Source organism: Hydra vulgaris, chromosome 12 (genome assembly GCF_038396675.1).
Source record: "Hydra vulgaris chromosome 12, alternate assembly HydraT2T_AEP".
In the NCBI taxonomy this organism is placed as follows: domain Eukaryota; kingdom Metazoa; phylum Cnidaria; class Hydrozoa; order Anthoathecata; family Hydridae; genus Hydra; species Hydra vulgaris.
This window is the reverse complement of record NC_088931.1, coordinates 24,049,362-24,070,918: the sequence shown is the minus strand read 5'-3', so window position 1 is coordinate 24,070,918 and position 21,557 is coordinate 24,049,362. Positions and strand designations below refer to the sequence as shown.

General features: G+C 28.6%; 1 protein-coding gene across 4 annotated transcripts; it reads left to right on the top strand.

Moving 5' to 3' along the window:
* The first annotated feature begins 401 nt into the window (after positions 1-401).
* LOC100214209 (hornerin) lies at positions 402-21,510 on the top strand. 4 transcript variants are annotated; one of them, XM_065812632.1, is made up of 11 exons: positions 402-3,432; positions 3,506-3,606; positions 13,653-13,916; positions 14,185-14,360; positions 14,572-14,613; positions 15,611-15,789; positions 16,040-16,135; positions 16,361-17,320; positions 18,455-18,600; positions 18,724-18,840; positions 20,929-21,510. In XM_065812632.1, exons 1-10 carry the CDS (start codon positions 630-632, stop codon positions 18,826-18,828), a joined length of 4,872 nt encoding a protein of 1,623 aa, XP_065668704.1. In that variant the 5' UTR covers positions 402-629; the 3' UTR covers positions 18,829-18,840; positions 20,929-21,510. The 4 variants fall into 4 exon arrangements, with proteins under 4 accessions (XP_065668704.1, XP_065668703.1, XP_065668706.1 ...); XM_065812631.1 differs by having other exon boundaries at positions 16,040-16,159; XM_065812634.1 differs by lacking the exon at positions 13,653-13,916.
* The last annotated feature ends 47 nt before the right edge of the window (positions 21,511-21,557 follow it).

Genomic DNA, 21,557 nt, shown 5'->3' with positions numbered 1-21,557 from the left:
ACTTAAGATAATTTATAAAATTATTTTTTATTTTTGTTGTTACTTACTCTTTTTAACTGATCTTTAACCCCAAAACTTTAAAAAACTTTTTTTCTTTTTTTTTTACAATTTCCGTTTCATGCATACTTTTTTAAGTAACACATATTTCTAAAGCTTTAAGTTATAAATAAATTTCAAATATTCAAACATCTAGAATTTAAAATTTAAAATTTATTTTAAAATTAGTTTGTTTATGTTGAAATTTACAAAATGAAAGAATGTTTGTGTTTCTTTTATTAAAAATTAGTTTGTTAATTAACTTGTTGTTTGTTTGTTCGTGTTTTATAAACAGTCGCTATTTTATCATGCGCTATATTCGCCGTCGAAACAATCAACTAAAATAAAACACCGCTAGACTAATTGATAATGGCACTTGGGTATTCTGAAAATCGTACGCTTTACTAAGCATAATCAATTGTTCATTAAGCGAGTTAGCTAAGCATACCGATTGATAATTTTGGTTTCTTTTCCTGCAAACAAAATTTTTACCAACGTAAAATGTTATAGATAAAATTATTCTTTGAGTTTTATTTTTTTCAAGTTTACTATATTTAATAGCTTATTATATAACTCAAAAAAATTTTAAAGCCATGAAATGCAAGTGGTTGGAGGTGCTACTTCTACTAAGTATTTGCGTGGGTTCACAATCTAGACCTGTTGTAGACAACAGTGAAATACTCCAAGTAATTAAAGATATAAGTAGCTTGGATAGTTTAATAAGTGAAAACGACGCTGCGGATGATAATGATGACGATGATGAAGAAGAGACTGATAAAGATAGTATTAACGTAAAAGTTCTCAAAGATGCAAACTCTACAAAAAAAGCTCTTATTCATAACACAACTGTTAATAAAGATTATTCAGTTAAAAATGAAATAGCTAAGTCAGATAAAGAAACTGAAGTGGACACTATACCGGTTGGTCAGCGTTTGACCAGTGAACAAAAAATTGAAAGTAAACCTAATGCTGCCGAGGAAACTAAAAGTAGTCATCCCGAAAGTAAATCTCAAGAGGTTACAAACGAAAAAGCTGTAGAAAAACTGACGGAAAAAAATTCAAGTCAAGAAAAAAATGTAACAGCTACGGATTCGTCCGCAATGAGAAATCAAAAATCAAAAGAAAATGAAAGTAACAATAAGGGTAAAGAATCTGAATCAAGAGCAAAGAGTTTAATTTCTAAAAAGGAAGAAAAGGCTGTGAGCTCTGAAGATGAAGAAGACGACAACGACGATGAAGAAGAAGAAAAAGAAAGTGAAGAAGTTGGTTCAGGAGCTGATGAGGATGTAGAAACAAAATCAAACATTGAAAATACAAAAAAATCAGAAAATAAAACCCCTAAAGAGGAAACCCAAGAACAATCTGAATCTTCGTTTGTTGAACCCTCATCTATTGAATCTTCATCATCAATGGAATCTTCATCAGTTGAAAGTGATGAGATTGAACCAGAAGAACAAGATGAAAAGGTCAAGATGTTTTTTATTTCTCCTTTTGAAAAAAGCAAAGACAAAGACTCTACAACAAGACAGGTTCTAACTTATCCAGCCGTAAGTCAAGGTAGTTCTATTCACCATCACGGAAGCCCTTCGCATGTTTGGAGTAGTGATTATCCTTACTTTGCGTATGGCTACAGCTGGGGATGTGGAAACCATATAAATAGTGCAGATCATCATGTTTTTAAAAAATCTAAATTAAAAAATCATAAAGATAATAAAAAGAGTGATCTGCTATGTCGTGACTATATGCTCCTCCCAGCAATTACACCAGCTGCTATTCGTGCTGTAGAAGAAAAAGAAGAAAATGCAAAAACCAGGCAGAATGTGATTGCCAAGGACATTGCATGCTCAGAGGATGATACTGATTGCACACAGCGTCAAGTCATTGGAAACATGGCAGGTGGATCATTATTTGGGGATGGAATGGGAGGTCTTGGTATGGGATTTCCTGGTATCGGTGGCATTCATACAGGTGTCAGTGGTTATAACTTAGCAGGTGGGCTTGGACACAATCATGGTCATGGTATTGTTCATGAGTATGGACATGGAGATGGTCATGGAAGCGAACACGGGTTTCCCCATAGTCATGAATACCACCATGGTTATGAAGTAGGAAATAGTGATTTAGGAAATGCATACGGTGGAGGTTTTGGTGATGGTTTAGATAGTGGTGTTAATGGATATAATGAAGGTCTTGGGCATTATGCTGTGTCAAACAAAAATGATGTTTCAAGCGAAAAAGCAGAAAAAAAAGCAAATGTAAAAAATAAAAAACACACAGCTAAAAAGAAGCATATTGTTGGAACATTAGATGATGAAAACGAATCAGGATATCAAGGAATTAATCAATTTGGTGGAGAATTTGGTAACACCGAACTTGCAGGAAGTCACGGATTAGGTAGCAGAGTTGTTTATCCTACAACCAACGGAATAACAAACGGAATTTACGGTGAAAATTCAAACGTTCTTGGTGTTGGCTTAAAAAACAAAAATATTCTGAATACTGATATATATGCTCACCCCATAAACAATGCTCCAAGTTTTAATTTACCTGGTGGCCATTTTGCTAGCAGTAACCTTGTTGGTGGCAATTTGGCAAATTTTGGTGGTGTGATTAACGATCGGTTTAATAACTTTGGAAGTGGAAATATAGTTAACGACGGTAGTTATCCTTTAGGAACATTCGATGACGGGCGTATGTATAACAATGATGCTGAGTACGAACCTGAGTCTGGAAATATGGGTGACGGTGTTGGGCACCCTTACTATCCAAATAGCCATACCGAAGAAAATGATGGATATGGTCCTCCAATTATGGGGCCACCATTAAGGAATGCGTTCGGCTATTCAAACTTAGAGCATAGTTTTCAGAATAATCCAGGTGCTATGAAGGTGGGTTACGGTGGAAGTATTGGGCATATTGGTGGACTTGAAGTAAATGGTATTCACTCTAATTTTGCTTATAAGTCAAAAATAAAAAAGAAGAAAAATAAGAAACAAGTGAGAGGAAATGTGCGTCAAGATATTGCAATGCCAGATGAACAAGCAATGATGGATGTTACTAAACAACGACAACTTATCGGTTCTCTTGGTGCAAGCACATTATTTAGCGATAACGTTGGGGGAATGGGACTAGGTTATCCAGGAATACCTGGAATGTCATCTGGAATTTCAGGTATACCTGGAGAATATGGAGGAAATGGAGGATATGGTCAAGGGTGGAGTGGACATGGTACTGGTTTACACCCTCATGGTTATAACAACTACGCAGATGAAGAAGGACATGGAGGGGATTTCGGAAATTTTGGAAGCCATGGTGAAGAAACATCACACGAAGGAGGTTATGATAGATCAAATTACAAAAATATGGAACAAGAAAATCAACAAAACCATGAAGAAGGTTTGTTAAAAAAACTTTTAAATATTGTTTTAAAAACATAAACTGTTATCAAATCTTTTTAACAAAACTTTAGCATTAAGCCAAAAACGAGGTATTATCTATTCTCCAGCGGAAAAACAAGAACGTAATAACGCACAACTTATTGCATCAAACACTGTTGACATTCCCGCTCAGGTGAATTTTTTGTTTTTTGATCTAAATTGCACACATTGTTAATGATGTAAATTTGCCGGTAAATTTTTAAATCAAAATTTTAAAAAAAAATTCAGATAAACTTTTATTTTTAAGCTTTTACATTTTCTGTGTTCATTTAAAATAATGATCACCAAGAAAAGAGTAATAATTATTAATTTTTAAAAATCTACCGGTAAGTTTTACCTTAATATCTACCTAATATTAATACCCAATCTATTATATAATTACTAAATAATGCACTTAAAAATTCTTTTATGTTTTATACAAAATTCCGGTTTAAATTTCTTTATACTAATTAATAAATAAAATTAAAAGATTAAAAAAATAGTGCAAAGATTTTGATTTTATGATTTTTGTCACAATGTTTTGGTTTTTATTATTTATCTATACCATACTTTGTTAGAAGATAGAAGAAAGCTACAAATATATATATATATATATATATATATATATATATATATATATATATATATATATATATATATATATATATATATATATATATATATATATATATATATATATATATATATATATATATATGTATATATATATATATATTTATATATATATATATGAGCCAACGCAAGTGTGTTGAGTGGGGGAGAGGGATGCATGACTTATGAGATAAATAGTTCAACTTCCATAATATGAAACTTGGTTAAATCATTAATAATACTATCGAAAAATTGCAAATTTTTTTTTTTACATTTTTGGTCCTAAATAAAAAAAGTGCTTACTCGACTGCCGTTCAACATCCTTTTGTTGTGCATTGTGTTATCATTCTAATTCTCTAACTTTCCTCCATTAGAAGTTTTTTTTATGCGATGCGCAGTTTTGAGATATTTTGATTAGCCAACAAGCCCCTAAGCTTAACTAGGCCCGCTCTACGCAATTGACAATATGATTAGTATAATTTAGAAGACAATGTTAACAAAATGTGTTATAACAGTCAGATTTTACCTAAAAGACTTATAAAGTTTCATCTAAACCATCTTCAATATCTTTAAACGCTCGCAAGCTCGATTTTATTTCAATTTCGAAATTTTTTCCGAATAAACTTTTTTTTATCTTTACAAAAATTTTAAAGTTTTAGTCATTATAAAACGAAGAGGGTTGTTTTAATGTTCAAGCTTTTTCCAGCCCACATTTTCCATTTTTATATTTAGTTAACCTTTTATAAGCAAATGGATTCAAAGGTTGCTATTTTTACATCTAATGTCTTTTGAGATAAAATGTTCGGAATTTTCTCAAGTTCGATTATTTTTTTTCTCTATTTAGACTTTCGTAGACTCTAACTTTCAGTTCTTCTGAAGTATTTCTTAATATATTATTACATATCTGAATACTTTAAAACAGGTAAAATATACTTTAAAAAAATACAATCTATTTAAAAAAAAGCAAATGTCATTACACAGGTGTTTTGGTTGAAAGAATCTGTTTCTAACATAAAAGTTGAGATTTAACTCAACCTGATTTGTTAACATTCAGCTAACTGGTATTTTTACAATTCGATTTTGTTACAAAACGTTAAATAAACGATAAACGATAAACTTTGGTATTATTTATTATTTATTTCGTCATTAAAAAAAGAATACAATGCCGTTTTATATAAAAAAAATAAAATCTACATGATCGGGGCTAAAAGAAGACAATATTTGCCTTATTACTACACCCCGACGTGCTTTCATCAGCAAGCGTGTACAATCATTAAAATGTAAACATAAAATTACTTTATACCATGTAAAAAATAAATATAAATTTTACAAGTATGTTAAGATCAGTTACTAATCTATAATCAAAAGAAAATTGTAAAAAAAGATAAAAAAAAAATAATAATAATAATAATTACACCTAAAAACTAAAAATAAGTTAATTGGAAAATTTAAATTAAAGACGAGTTAATAAGATAGTTGTTAAAAAAGAAAAAAAATTAAAAAGTTAAAAAAAAAAAAGACGAAAATTCATTAACATCGTTAAGAAGTTTTTGTTTGAGTTTTTGTTTGAATAGAGAAAGTGAAGAACAATTCAGGTGGATATTTAATAAAGTGTTCCATAATTTAGGACCTCTGATGGCAATAGAAAATTTAGTAACCAAATAGTGCAATTTTGGTTGCTCATAATTGTAATTTGAAAACCTTGTAGGGTACTCATGATTAACTTTATTGAAAAGTGTATTAAATATTATAGGAGTTACTTTACTATAAAGTTTGTACATAAATGTAAGAATTTGATAAAGGTTTAACTGAAAAACATTAAGTATGTGATGACTTTTAAATAGTTCTTTAGAATGTGTGAAACGACCTGCACCTGAAATAATTCTGACAGCGTGTTTTTGTCTACAAAGCAATTTTTTAACTTTACTTACATTAGAACTGCACCATGCAATATTTGCATAGTTTATATAACAATGTATGAGGGAGAGCTATAAGATTTTTAAACAGTTTTGGTTTAATAACTGCTTAGCTTTGTATAGAATGCCAATATTTTTTGAAATTTTATCTTCTAACGTTCTCATGTGTTCTCTCCACGTCAAGTTTTCGTCAAGTATCACTCCTAAAAACTTTAATGATGACTCTCTAATTATTTTAGAGTTGCCAATATAAAGATCAGTAAGTTTTAATGGAATATTTTCTTTATCGTGAATTCTATGAAAAAAGTATACTTAGTTTTATTTAAATTTAAGGACAATTTTTTTGCCTTAAACCATTCCGCTAGATTTAAAAATTCCTTATTGACTATTTTAAATAAAAGGTTGACATCTCCATTAGAATAAAATAAATTTGTGTCATCTGCAAATAAAACTGAATTTAAAATGTTTGAAAACTAATGGAAATCATTTACATAAATAAGAAATAAAAGTGGACCCAGAATTGAGCCTTGGGGAACACCGCAAGTTATAGTCAAGTAACCAGTTTTTCCTTCTTCGTGTGCTATGTATTGTTTTCTATTGCTTAGATAACTTTTGAGCCATTCTAAATATGGGCTTTTAATTCCATAACTTTTAAGTTTTTTTATAAGAATGTTATAACTGATCTGTAATTTTCAGGATTAGAAATCTCTCCTGATTTTAAAATATGTATGACCCTCGCAATTTTAAGTTTCTCCGGATAAATACCTAGCTTTAAAGATAGATTAAAAATATGTAAAAGAGGGATTGTTAAGTATTTAATCGATTTTTTAATTACATTACTACTGATTTTATCATACCCCACACTTTTGTTTAGTTTTAAAAGATATACTGCATCTAAGAGCTCCTTTTCAGTAATTTCATAAATATCAGAGTATAAAAACTGAGATTAAACTACTTGCTTCTAATTACTTACCAGTGAATCATTATGATTTACAGGATTTGACAGATAATGTAACACAAACTTGTTAAATATGAGAACTAATGTAAAAATTCAATAAAAAGAATTTTTACTTATAGAAAATTTTAAATTTCTGACATTAATTGTTAACTACTTAATTAAACAACTTCAATTCGACGTGAAATTCGAATCACTATTTTTTTAACTGACTCTAATAGCTTTTTACTGAAGGGGCAACACATTATTACCAATGAGATTTTTTTTTCTATTTTAAAGGAAGAGACTTAGCAAACTAAAAAAACCTGTTGAAAAAGCAAAAAAGAATGAAACCACCATGAGTTATTTTGAATGTAATGCAGAGAAACTGGAGGCTCGCTGAAGTCGCTACAATTTTAATTATTTGTATATTTCTTGGTGTTTTTTTCAAAAAATATCAACTACAGTTCAGAAGAATATGAATTTGGCAGGTCTGTTCAAAGGTCAAACATGTGATGATTTTTTACCTAAAAAGGGCTTCGGTAAAAGAAAAAAAAGTATACCAACTTACACCGTTCTCATATAAGTTACTTACATTCAAGGAACAAGTTTACACAAAAAATAAAAAAATAATAAAGTTTACCAAATTTAAGTAATTTAGATGAGTAAAATATTTTTTGAAAAATGTTTATAGTTTTCATTAAAAGTTTTTGTTGTTGTTGTTGTTGTTAAGCCAATTTTGTTGTTGTTAAGCCAATTACTGTTTAGAACAAAAAAGTAAAAACAAAACAAAAGTTTAAAGCTTGTTAACATCATTTAAATGAAACATGAATAGTTAAAAATATATTCATCGTTATCATTACAATTGTCACAGTTATAAAATAATAATTTTCAATTATGCATGGCTTGTTTGTGTAAACAACTTTTTGTTTTTTGTCCCCAAAAGCACAAAATGTTAAAATTCTTGGAATAGAACAGGTCAGAGTAAACTTATCTAAAAGTGAAACTAAATATATTCCAAATTGTTTAATCTTAACGCAAATGCTTTTTAATAAATGCTATTTATTTGTTTAAGTTAAGTTATTTAATTGCTTTAAAAATAAAAGATGTAATATAATTATGAAAAGTTACAAAGTTAGTAAAAAATAAACACAAAAAAAAAACACACACAAAAATTGTTATAACTTGCACAAATTAATCTAATCCTAAACAAGAAGACAAATTGATTTACTAGTGAATAGACTTGTGAATATTGAAGAATTTCATCGAAAGATTTTATGTGAGTTGCAAACGTTTCTGGTAAAAAATTCCATTCATAAATTTGTTTACAGAAATTTAATTCAGTGCGTCAACTTAGCCTTGTAGCCAACTAACCGCTGTTTTTCCTACACTAGGTAGTCCATCTTCAATCTATATTGTCATTTTTATAAGAAAAACACAAGCAGAGATCATTTGACCGGGACCAAACGATAAAGCAATTAATGTATAACTTGTTTTGAAAACGTTCATTTATTTTAAATAGATTTTAAGACTAATAAGTTTTATCTTAAAAGCAGCTTATTTAGTTAAGATATTTGCATTGTTTCAATATACTCTAATAATATCAAATGGTCATAGAATTTTTTAAATTCAGAAGATAAAACTGATATTATTATGCCATAATAACTCTTTAGATGAATACTTTAAAAATATACTTTACGCCCTTACACACAGTTATTATATATGGAATACATTTTTATATATTATGAAAATTTTATTTTAATTTTAAAAGTGTTCATTTCTTAATAAGTATAGTTTTCACATATAACTGAAATAAATAAAATAAATCCAAAACATTAAAGCGGTTTATAAAGAAAACAATCTACAAATAGAATGGACTTTTAAGTCAAAACAAATAATTAATGTATAAATTATTTAGGGATCATTTGCAACACGTCACGCACATTAAAAATAATTTTTAGATCCCTTTTCCTCTTAATCATAAAGAATCACAAAATATAAAACCCTTTTCTCCCCAACTTTTTGTCTTCTAAAAAATCAAGTTCGTCATTTTCTTTTCTTAGAATAGTTTACTTTTGATTTTTTGAGATCTATTCTCTATTTTAAATTAGTTTAAAAATTTTTAAGTAAAGTTGATGATGATACAAAACAAAAGTTGTAATTTTTGTACACTCTACTGTGAAGAATGTTTTTGAATGTTGAACTGTGTTGGTCAAAAGGATTGTTTTTTGGAGCAAGATGTAATGATCAGAAAAGAGGTATACATGGGTAAAAAGTCTTGTTGACCGATAATTGTAGAGTAAGTCTTGTTGAATGTTAATTGTGGGGTAAGTCTTGTTGAATTTTAATTGTGGGTTTAATAAAAGAACAATAACTAGTAGAAAAAACCTTTTTTTTTAAATTTAAAAAGATATTCCTTGCAGCTCAGTTCAGCATTCAATGTCCAAACTTTTTGAAATTTGTATTGGCTGATGTATGTACGTCATGTATTGACTTGATCTTACATAAACAGCAATTCGTCTTTGACTTTTTTAATTACTGTTTAACAATAGATATCTGAGTTTAGTATGTCAATAAATTTTTTGTAGGTTTCAAAGTTATCAATTACTGCTTTAGAAACGACTTCAGTTAATGCTTTGCGAGGATATATAAAAATATTTTATAACAGTTGGCATTGTGTTATCATTCGAATCCAACCTAACGTCTCCAAATAGGGTTTGATTGTATAACTTTTCATAATCTCTCGATGAGAATAAGCAGCAGACTTTGCTGATCTTATTGTAGTATAGGTAAACCTGAGTAGCGCACAAATTCTTTTGTGACAAATACATCTTTATCAATTTTTAGTCCAGTATAAGCTAATGGAGTAATTTTATGACATAAAGCAATAAAAAAAATTGTGATTCGGTAGTTTTACTTTACATTCCGTATCCACGATCAAGAAAGCTTATAAAGTAGCTGCTAGGAGGCCAATATGCAATTTTACTTTGTCACTTCGGTTTACTAAAGCAACTTCAAGCTGGTCCCAAGAACAAAGCTAGTTCTTTCAAGTTTTTCATTCTTTATTAAAACAAAATAAAACTTCTTTTCACGATAATTTTTATAAAGAACTTTGGCTGTCTTGATAAGTCTTTGGAACAGCCGTGGCATGCTTCTTTCTACCTATTCTGTAAAAATTGTTTGGTGCAAAATGATGATAAAATATTAATCTTCAAATTTTGAATTCTTCTTTTTGCAAATCTTTTGCCCGCTCATCAAGAGGTTCAATTGTTCATCAAGTCTTCGTTTTCGTCTTTGTTATCTATGATTTTCAACTGCAACAATACCTTGAGTGGCAGTCTGAACAATTGTTAATAGTAATTCTTGTTGACTTTCAATGGTAAAAAGACGTTTCTGAATTTGTTCTAAAATAAATTCCTAATTTAGCAGCAATTTTAGGATAATAATTTAAAATTTCAGCCAATTAGCTTTTTTCTTCTTTTCTTAAAACTCTTTCTGTCGTCTACGACAGAATACTCGACAGAATACTCGACAGAATACTCGAGTAACTTTTATTCTTTCTTGATACTTCTTTTTTCTTTTTTAAAATCTTAATTTTAATTAAAACAGCATTGTAACTTACGTTGCTGTTTTTGAAAAAAATGAGGGATATTTCTTTCAAAAAAAACGTAAAAAGTTCTTATTCCACAATGGAAAACAAATTTATCGAGACTTGTTTTGGTCGGAATGTCTGTTGATCATGTGATGTCACATTACTTGAAATTTGAGATATTTGAAAAGTACTTAAAACATTGAATATTTGAAAAACTCTTTGTTTGAGAAACTAGAACTAGTTAAGTTAACTAAATTGAATTGTCTTTGAATGATGTTGCTTTTGAACAATTTATGGACTTGGAGTAGCTTGATATACTTCCCTTAGAGTTCTTTTTCGTTTCTTGAAGTTCCAGAATCTTAACTTAACATTAATCTTAAAAACCTGTATCATTTTTGATTGTATTTCAACCTGGTGTATATATAATAGTATTCCTATAAACAGGGTATATAGAAATACTTGGAATACACTGTATATTCCTATATACAGTATATTCTCAGCGTATATATATTTGCTTTTATATGCATTCATACTAGAGTTCCTTCTTACGCAAATAATGTTCAATGGAATTATAATGTTTCAATTATTAATGGTTGTCCAAATAAAATTATGCAAACTGTTTATAATTGTCCCAAGGGAATGGTTAGGTAGAAATCATTAGATAGGATATTACGTTCGGTTATTAACCTCTACCACTTTTTTGATCATAAGTTATTTATTTATTGTCCTACATAGTTATTTGCAAAAATTAAAACCAATATAATTATTCTATTTTCATAAATTATTGTTAATATAAAAGAAATTTATAGTTTTTTGTTCATTATAACTCTGTTAATCATAATTATTCATAACAATTGGTATTATATCCGTTAGACAAAAATAAAAGAAATGTCATAAACAGCTTATAGTATAGCTAACATTTGTTTTTACAAACTAATCGGCTATAAAATATTATTAAAATAAAAATATAAAATTAAAAATTAAAATTTTTTGTACTAGCTACATTTTAAAAGAATTTTTTTTCAACAGCATCATGTTAACAGTAGGTTAGCAAAGAGAGTAAACTTTACAACAATGCAAATTTAAAAGTATGCGCAAGTCATTTCGAATAACTTTTTCACTTCTGAAAAATTTTTTAACAGTTACGACCAAATAGACCACCCAATATTTATAGCGACAAACCGTTTTTGTTCTGTATAATGTAATAACCATTTGTTCTGTATAGTGTACGCATTTGTTCTACAAAACGTTTTAATTCAAATAACAACATACATGAGCGTAAAATAGCGAAGAAGTCACTGTGTAAAACATGTTTTACACTTTTCGATCTCGCAACATTGAGGCTACAGAAGACTCGTAAAATATATTCGGGCGTTATTTTATGATACCACGATTTTTGTATAGCTTTTCTCATATCTGCAATTGATTTTTTGGATTCTGTTTAAAAGCTTCTGCTTTTAAATTTATCCAACAGTTTTTGGATGGGTTTTAATTCGTGTGAACTATTTGGCTACAGGGCAAGATTATTAATTGCATTTTTTTTGAAGCTATGTCTCGAAAAAGTTTTTCTGATAGCAAGTTGCCCCGCCATGCATTAAAACAACCTATCTTCTAGTTCGAAACCATTAAGACACAATGTAAATCGAAATTTTCAAATAATTTGAGTCAACTTGTTGTAAAAGGTGTAAACCACCATAACCGTTGGCAGTGATTACACCACCAATCATAGTTGTTGGACATTAATTAACAGAAAGTGCAACAAATCGGGATCAAAGCCCAAAGTGAGTTTGGCGGATAGCAAACATTGACTTGTTGAAAACTGCTTGCCTTACATTTCTTCTGAGAATACGACACGTCGTCACATTTTAAAAGTCCAATTGAGTAAGAATTTTGAGCTTGTAATCACATTTTAAAAGGCATTAAAATTCACAATTGAGTGAAAAATTTGTGTGCTTGAAATCTGTATGTTGTCAGAGGACATACAGATATAAAAGCCAAATGGCGTATCATGCTGTTGATTTGGATTAGTAATTCTTGGTCTTTAACAGGATTTTTAAATTGATGCCATCTGTGGACTTGATGCGCTAAACGACATCATGTTATTTTAAATAATCATTCCTTATTTACTTGCCGCCTTTTCCACTTGTGCTTGTTCAGAAAGAAATGCTGTAGCCACGCTCTTGTACAATAATGATTGATTAACACACAATTTTCATGTATATAAAAACATAAAAGATATTTTCCTACTGATTGATAACTACACAATCACTTACGTAGGTTTCGTAATGCGTAGGTTTCGTTTTAACAATGGTTGTGTGTTGCGTTTCATATTTTCATTTAAAAGTAGTTATTTATAATAATTACGTGTAATCGGATCTTATTGGCCATAACAAAAATTAAAAATGGTTTTGGTTCTAATTGAATATAACCTAATTTTAACAGAGTTTGAATTGCAATTGTTTTCAATTATATATTGTTTCTGTTGAAGATATACGTTGGGCAAAACAGATCAATCAACTGCAGAGACGTATTTATTTGGCGTATAAGATAATTTTAACTAACTGAAATACATGAAGAGATTTCCAACTTGTTTAAGTTATAAATATAGCAATAAAAGATGTTTTTCAAACGATACAGTTATTAACTTTATTTCAAATTTAAATGTAGAATTTGAGCCAGTGAAGTTTACAGTGCGTAAACGTTACATAATCATAATTTCCAAACAATAATAAGTTATTTAATGGAATTTAAAATAAAAAAGGTTTTTCTCAATTACTTTGTTAAACCGCTGTTCAACAAACCCATGACTTGACCTAATTTTTTCCAAAGTGTTACCAATTTAATCCACACTTTATGATAAATACGTTTATTTTCCTATTATTTTTTAGCTTAAATGTGTAAAAAATTTAAAGTTAAAAAGTAAAAAAAAAATTAGATAAATCAAACAATGATTAAAATAATTTTAACTATTATTTTGTTAATTAGACAGAAAATGTTTTTATTATAGAATACATTCTTTTAATAAATTCAATAACATCTATTTCATAAATAAATGTGTATGTACTGTATTGACCAATGATGCTGTATGTACTATTAAAACCAGCGTTTTATTTCATTCCATCATATTCCTACAGCTTTGAATTTAGGATCTGGATGACATTAAATACTTAACAAATATAGATCGCAGACTACCGCGTTATGTCAGCCATTTACCTAATCAACTCTCAGATGAAAACTTTAATGACATACAGCATTTGACAAGGTACAATAGTAATTCGGACCACGGTGACCTTAACTATTATCAACCACGACACGTACATATTGGCGTTGGAACACCAAATGTAAAAGTTGAAGTAGAAACAAGTAAATCAGAGATAGCTCATAACCCTAGTGTGCATGTTTCATTTCAAGTAAGAGGTGTTTTTTACGATGCATTACAAGTTAGAAGTTTTATAACCATGCATGTTCATAGTTATATAAGTAGTTTATAGATTAAAATCAGATTAACAAGAATACTCAGTAAGCATGCGTCGTCAGGGGGACGTCTGTTGGATGTCTTTTGGGCGTTTGAATGTCCGTGAATAGTCCGATGGACGTTCCCCGGATGACGCGTGCCCAATGGGTGCTATTACAAACATTGATTCTTAACTAAGTTTAAATTTTTCAATTTGATTTTAGAAAATGAGTGAAATAAAAAAGTTGGTTCATGAAGTGTCTGATTCTTTAAAAAGAACAAACATCAAGCTAAATGCCCTAAAAAAAGGACACGCACCTAATTCAGTTGGTGGAAAAAGACAAATTACCCCAGCATTTACACCAGTTGTTGCAGAGCCAGTTGGCGTACCTGATATGCGGTAAAATTATTTAACCTTGTTTAACCTTTTTTAATTCCTGAGTTGAACTGTTATTTGAATCAACGCAAACATATTAATTTTTAGGAGCTGATGCACATTTGATCTTTATCTTGTATTATAAATTTTGTCTTAGTTCAAAATTTTCTTATGTTTTTACACCGCAATGTTGCTCTCCATGTTTCATTGTTGTTTAGTTTCGTTTTTGTTATAGATATCCAGTTCCAGCAGCAGACAGATATCCTCTAGGAGCAGGGTTAGATTTTTAAAATATAAATATCAAATGTTTTTCAATCAGATTTTACATCTAGTATTGTCAACAGCTATGAAACAATAAAACTAGTTTACCTAGAGACAAAACTATGCATACACAATAATTTTCTCTCCTTTATTGCATTCACTTACTTGTTTACTTGGAAATCGTTCATCTTTATTTAAAAAATTTTGTAATGATCTCTTTAAATTAATTCAAAACTGCCAATATATAAAAGTTTATAAAAAAAAAAAGATGCGCAACCAAAAATTGTTCAAATATTTTGAGTTAAAGCAACACTCCGGCCGCCATTTTTTTGTTGCACATTACTAAAGCAACACTCTAGCCGCCTTTTTTGCTTGCAAATTATTATAGTTTTTAATAGATTTATATAGCTATCATAAAACCACGAATATATACTATTTAAAACTAAAGTAATAACGATTGCAATTTTTCTGCATTTTCGGTATTAAAAAGAATTAAATTAAAAAGATGCTGTGTTGCTTTTAAATTTGAATTTAAATCTATAAATCTATGTGAATCATTACCTGCTGTTAAGTTACGCCAAAAAAAAAAAAATCCTTTATAATAAAAAATCATTAATAATGTTATTTTAAGTTTTATATGCAGTTCAAAATTTGATTAAGTTAAACCTGTCTTAAGTGCATTAAAACAAGTTGACATTAACAAGTTAATGAACTTTAGACATTTATGTAAGATAATATTTATTAAAACTTTACCACACATCAACTTTGCTAACACAATCAAAGTTGTTTATACAGGTTTAAAAAAAAAACAGGATAAGGAATTGATTTTTTGGTTAATCTTGACTTAAACTTGATAATTTTCACAAAAAGCACAAACCAGAGGTGTACATAAAAAAATTGTTTTTGAGTTATATGATCACACTTATTGGGCTCGCAGCTTTACAGAACTACCCATCCGCAACACGCCAAAAATACCGTAGTAAAATGTAATGGTTATTATGTTTTTGAATTAGATATATTTGGCCATCGAGAAACTATGGACTTCATCATCATGGAGGTCCAGGTCACATGACATGGAGCAAATCTCACACTCCAAAAGCCATAAAGAAAAGTAACGAGAACGAGGATAAAGATGAGAAAATCTCTATAAAAAGTGTAAAAGAAAAAAACAAAAAACAAAAACACAAATCAGGTATTTTATTTTTTTTATTTATTAAAATATCAACAAGAACATGAGCTTCAACTTTTAAAATTGAAATTTAACTTGTAAGTAAATTTGGTTTGATTGGGTCGTCAAAATAATGTTTTATTGAACATTAAATTTATCGTTAACTAAAAGGGTTTTATTCAAATTTAATTTAGGGTTTTTTATTTTACCTTAATTATTTAAAAAGTTCTTATTACTTGAGGTATTTTTTAAAAATAATCTAAATTTGTTTAAGGCAAACATCGACGCTCAGTTTCTTCTAAAACAAAAAAGCATGAAAGAGTTGGAACAAAAAGACAGTTTCTTGAACATCCAATGAGTTTCCCACATGGTAACGGTTTTCCATATCACACAAGTATGTTAAACGTATACGATCTGTTATTAACAGACGAAATGTTAAAAATAAGAAATTTAACAATTAAGTTATAAAGTTTTATTCACCATGAAGTGTTTTGAATTTAAATTGTTTAAAATTATATTTCAAGAATAAGTTAAGGTATAGTTATAAAATGTTTAATTAAAAAGATTTATAAATTAAATTTAAAACTAATTTTAGATTCTCAAGGTTATGGGTTTGGTATGGGATACCCAATGCGAAGTGCGGGATTTATTGGACATGGTGGTATGGGAGGTTATGGTGTAGGTCATTTTGGTCATCGATATGGAGGACACATGATGAGAGGAATGGGAGGATTTCATAATGGTGGTTATAATGGATATGGAGGTCATTCTTTAGTTATTCATAACCCTGTTCACATGATGGCTTATGGTGGAAATGGTTATAATGGAGTTAATGGATATGGAAGAGAAGGAAGCGGGTTTGGAAGAGAAGGAAATTCTATGATGGACAACATGCCAATACATTCTACTCAATTTTCTGGTTTATCACATTCTGGTGAAGGATTTGAAGGTCATCATATTGGTATGAATGGAGGCTACTACCCAAGTCTACATAGTTTTGGTGGTGTTAGTGGTATAGATGGAGGTCATTCTATTGGTGGTGATTCTTTTATCAACCCTCCATCAAGTCACGGACCAGGTGAAGGTTATGGATTCCAAAATGGAGGAATTAATGGTGGAGTAGGAATGGGAGGAATAGGTGGTTTTGGAAGTGCACATCAAGGTTTTCCTTCTGGATTAGGAGGAAATTTATATAACAACTTTGCTGGTTTTAATGGATTTAATGATTTTAATCATGATCATAACGAACTTCCAAGCCATGGATCTGGTATAGGTTTAGATCCTGGTATGTCTACTATGGGTGGTGATGTTATGCATTCAATTGGAATGGGTCATCCGATTGGATTAGCAGTGTCCCAAGGTGTTCCAGGAGGAAATGCAGGATTAAATTTATTAGGAGGAGCAGGAGAAGTAGGAGGATCATTACCTATTGGTGGAATGCAAGGAGCAGATTTACCAGGAGGACTAGGAGGTGTATCACCATATGGAGACCATGGTAATGATCAAGGGGGATTTTCTGGAGGAGAAGGTGGTCTACCAGGATTCGGAAGACAGAGTGAGTTTACTTAATATTCGAAGTTCTTTAATTTAGAAAATATTTTTTTTAAATAAGCAACATACAGTACTACACAACCAATACTTAATATCATTGCATTAACATTTTATACCTCAAACCTAGTACTTTATAACTCAAAATTAATATTCAATATCAAAAAAATTTTATGCTTTGATTTACCTTTTCATGCTTTAAGTTTAATAAATTTAATTTAGAAATTATTACACCATTTAAGAAAATGTTTGTAAAAAATATTTGTATTTTAAGAAGACTGCTAATTAATCTAACAATGTAATTAATCTAAACAATGATTGAAAAAATATGGGCAATTAAAAGTAAACAGTTGGAAAATAATTAGCAAAAAAGTTAAAAATAAATTCATATTTGATTTTTATAACTTTAAAAATAAAATTCATTTCTAAACAAACAGTTAATACCAAGATTAATTGTTTAGAAATAAGTTTTTATTTATAATATATTACCAAAAATAAAACAGTTGCTGGATCATAGATCGGGAAAGACAACTTAGAGTTAGACCTCAAGTGACGTACATAATTTTTAAAATAAAATTTCGTAAAGGTACAAGAACATGATATGCTCTGTAATAAGGTCTTTACGAGAACATATTTTTTATATAGATTTACTAAGTTTTTTAATGGATTAAATTTGGTTTTAAACAATAGTATTGCTAATTAATTACGAATTTGTGCCTGTTTACAAATGGTTGACAATTACAATTGATAAACAAGCAACAAAAAAGATAACAATCATTATGTGTTAAGTTTAATTATTTAAGAGTTGTCCGTTACTGAGGGTTTCTGTTTCTGTAACTCTATTTGTTACTCTATCCTGCTTTTTAAAATTTCTATTCTTTTTAAAGCTGACATTTTTAATGTTTTATATTTAATGAAAAAATAATTTTTGCAAAATTCTTTGAAATTTATTGAAAAATGTCCAATCTCTTTTTAAACTTTTAGCGTTTTTAATTACATTTTTAAATTTCGGCTAAAGTAATAACAAATAAAAGTTGTTTACTCTTGCGTTAAAATAGAATATTTTTTTCTTCAAACTTTGCATTCATTTCTGCAAATTTCACATTTTTTAAATAATTCTCACGCATTTACTACCGTTTAGATATTGAAACAATGAGACAAAATGACCAATCATCTAGTGATTCGAATGGATATTTTCCTGGAATGGGACATGCAGATAACCAAGACCAAATGAACGGACCAACAATGGCTGACTCCAGATCTTCGATGTTTTTTCCGTTGAAAGAGGTAAAATTATATTCATGTATAGTATTAATTATATTATGTATTTTCATGTATAAATTATATATGAAGTAGTTAAAAAAAATTTTTCACTGATATATAGTTGGCTTCTTTTTAAAAAAATGACAGGCAATGACAACATATGGATCTGATCTACGAGCTATGGATTACCCAGGTGCTAGCAAAAAATCTGAAGTACCTCTTCAAAAGAAAAAAAGAAAAAATAAAGAGTAAATTGAAAAACAGGTACTGAAATAGTTATTAAAAAAAAAAAAAAAATATGAGGGAAAATTTTTGCTTTACATATGAATGAGCGTTGGAAACTTTACTTATTATATGAAAGGAATGAGCTCCTGAAAATTTTTTTAAAAACAATTTCGTTTATGGAGTATTCACAGGAAAATAGAAGTTAATATCATTTTTTGCATCGAGGAGTTGTTAGAAATGCATACACATTCGCTAAGGAGTAGAATTAATATGCATACACATACGCTCTTACTAATTTTAATTTTTATTTAGTAAAATAGACTTATTTGTTATTTATTGGTAATTAGAAACTTTATTTACTTATTCCTCCACACTATATATATACTATATATTCAGAGAAGGATCCAGGAGGGGGAGGGGATAAGGGGGATGCATATCCCTCCCTCCATTTCCCAACCAGAATCTGAAAGTTCTGAACTATCTTAAAACTTGAGGACCTTTCTTTTTTATTTTTATTTTTAGGAGACACAAATGGGGTTCAAAATACAACAATTTTTAATATCACCCTCACCAAAAATTCCTGGATCCATCACTGTATATATTATATCTCCACAAAGTTCTGTAAAAAAAGATAAAACAAAAATTTACAATTTTAAAATTATACAAAAGTGTGAAATTAAAAATTTGAAAGAAAAAAAAAAGGTATTAAAATAAAGTGAAACTCATAAAGCTTTTCAATTCGAATAACAAAATAATTCGAACGTAATAAAATATTTTTTTTATAATTAAAAAAGATCGAATATTTAAAAAGATTTAGAATATTTAGAAGATTTAATTTTATTAATTTTTTCAAAACAAAATTAAGACAAAGCAATAACAACAAAAAAAATATATCATAAAATGTTTTTTTAAATACTTACATAAAAGAATCTTTTTTAAATAAATGAAAGAGTGCATTAATTGTTTAAATTAAGTTAATACTTTTTAATAGTTCTTATAAATATATCAAATAGATCTCATGCTTTTTTATATTTTTGTCAAGAATCAAATTCCACAAGCGTTGTCGCCGACATGTTATTAAGAAGTTGGTGTCGTCCATAATTTACGCCACGCAATTTTTGACAGTTTTCAAGCTTATTATCGCCGTAGTCGCAGTGTAATTACATACATCAACTGACTTAAATTAGTATTGAGGAAGTGGAGTGTATATATATCCTTTTTTGTATACAGTTTTATATAAAATTGTATAAATTAATAGCGACTAAACGGACAAATAACCTTCAAAGATATTCTTAAATTTTGATAAATATATTATTTAAATAACTTTAAATAAGTTAGTGTCGCGGTCAGGTTCTATTAACATTAATAATGTTAATATAACCTGCACCGCGACAGTAAATTATTGCTAAAGAAGTTATTTAAATAATATATTTATCAAAAATTAAGTATTGAGGGAAAAAAAGTTAGGGAAAATTTTTTTTTTAACATTTCGGAATTATTTAATTTTGTAATTTAAAAATAATTAACAAATATTAGTATTTAGTTCATTATCATTGAGAACATCTTGATACTCCTTCACCTACATTTTGATACTCTATCACCTTTATCTTGATAATCTACCACCATTATCTTGATATTCTTTCACCCTCATTTTGATACTCTATAACCTTTATTTTTACCGGCATTTGGTCCCAAAAATTTTTTTAGGGCCAAATGCCTGCTGGGTGTAGAGGTAAAATATGAAACTCTAATTCTTGAATTCATAATTTACTTGAAAATAAATCAGCTCTTTTTTTACGAAAGATTTCGCTTTTAAACTAAAAAAATAGTTCAAAACTTTGCAGGATTTTTTTGCAGCTAATCAAAGAAGTATCTTTTAATAATAATAATAACATTTCATGGTTGACAGAAATAAAAAGGAATCGGCGCGCAAAACTTCATTTGCTAATATATTTTTTTTGAAGAAAGAGTCACGTGTTATTTGTTTACAAAAAAAATTGAAAAAATTAAAACTTTAGCTATTTACTTTGAGTAACAAACTTTTATTTAACATAGTTTTATTTTATTTAACAAACTCTGTTTTATTTAACATAACTTTATTTAATCTAACGCTGCTTTTTATTATAGATGATGTTAATCCAGCCTCCATCTTTACGTATTGGCAAAAAACAAATAAAAAATTGGTTTTATGATGGTAGAGACAACCGTTTGACCATAGACAATTTTGATTAATGATTGATCTTCGAAAATGGATGATAACTTTTAATTTTTAGAAACCATTTGTTCACTAAGTTTTCTTCAGTCTTTTGTTTTAAAAAGATTGCTATAGATAGAATTTTAGCGTATGACACGATAGTCTGGAAAATATATATATATATAGTTTTTATCGTTTAAAGTCTTGAAGTCTCAGTTCCAAAAAAAACAAAGAAAATCAATGACAGTAAGATTGTCGGCTAAATATGGAATTACATTTGTTTTTTAAGAAAATTATATTTATTACGTAAACAAAACGTAATTTTTGTATACGTATTCTTGTTATGTTTCCTTGTTTCTTGTTGTCGTTATTTGTTTTAACATTAAAATTAGACTTTTATTTTTGACGTATTCTGTTTGTAATTTTGTTGAAAAATTGTAAAACTATATTTTCATGTAAAACAGAAGATTCTAAAGTACTTTGTTATATGTACATCTAAAAAATAAATAAACAAATGAATGTTTTTTTATTGCTAGTTAAATTAAGCGGTTATGTTGCATCA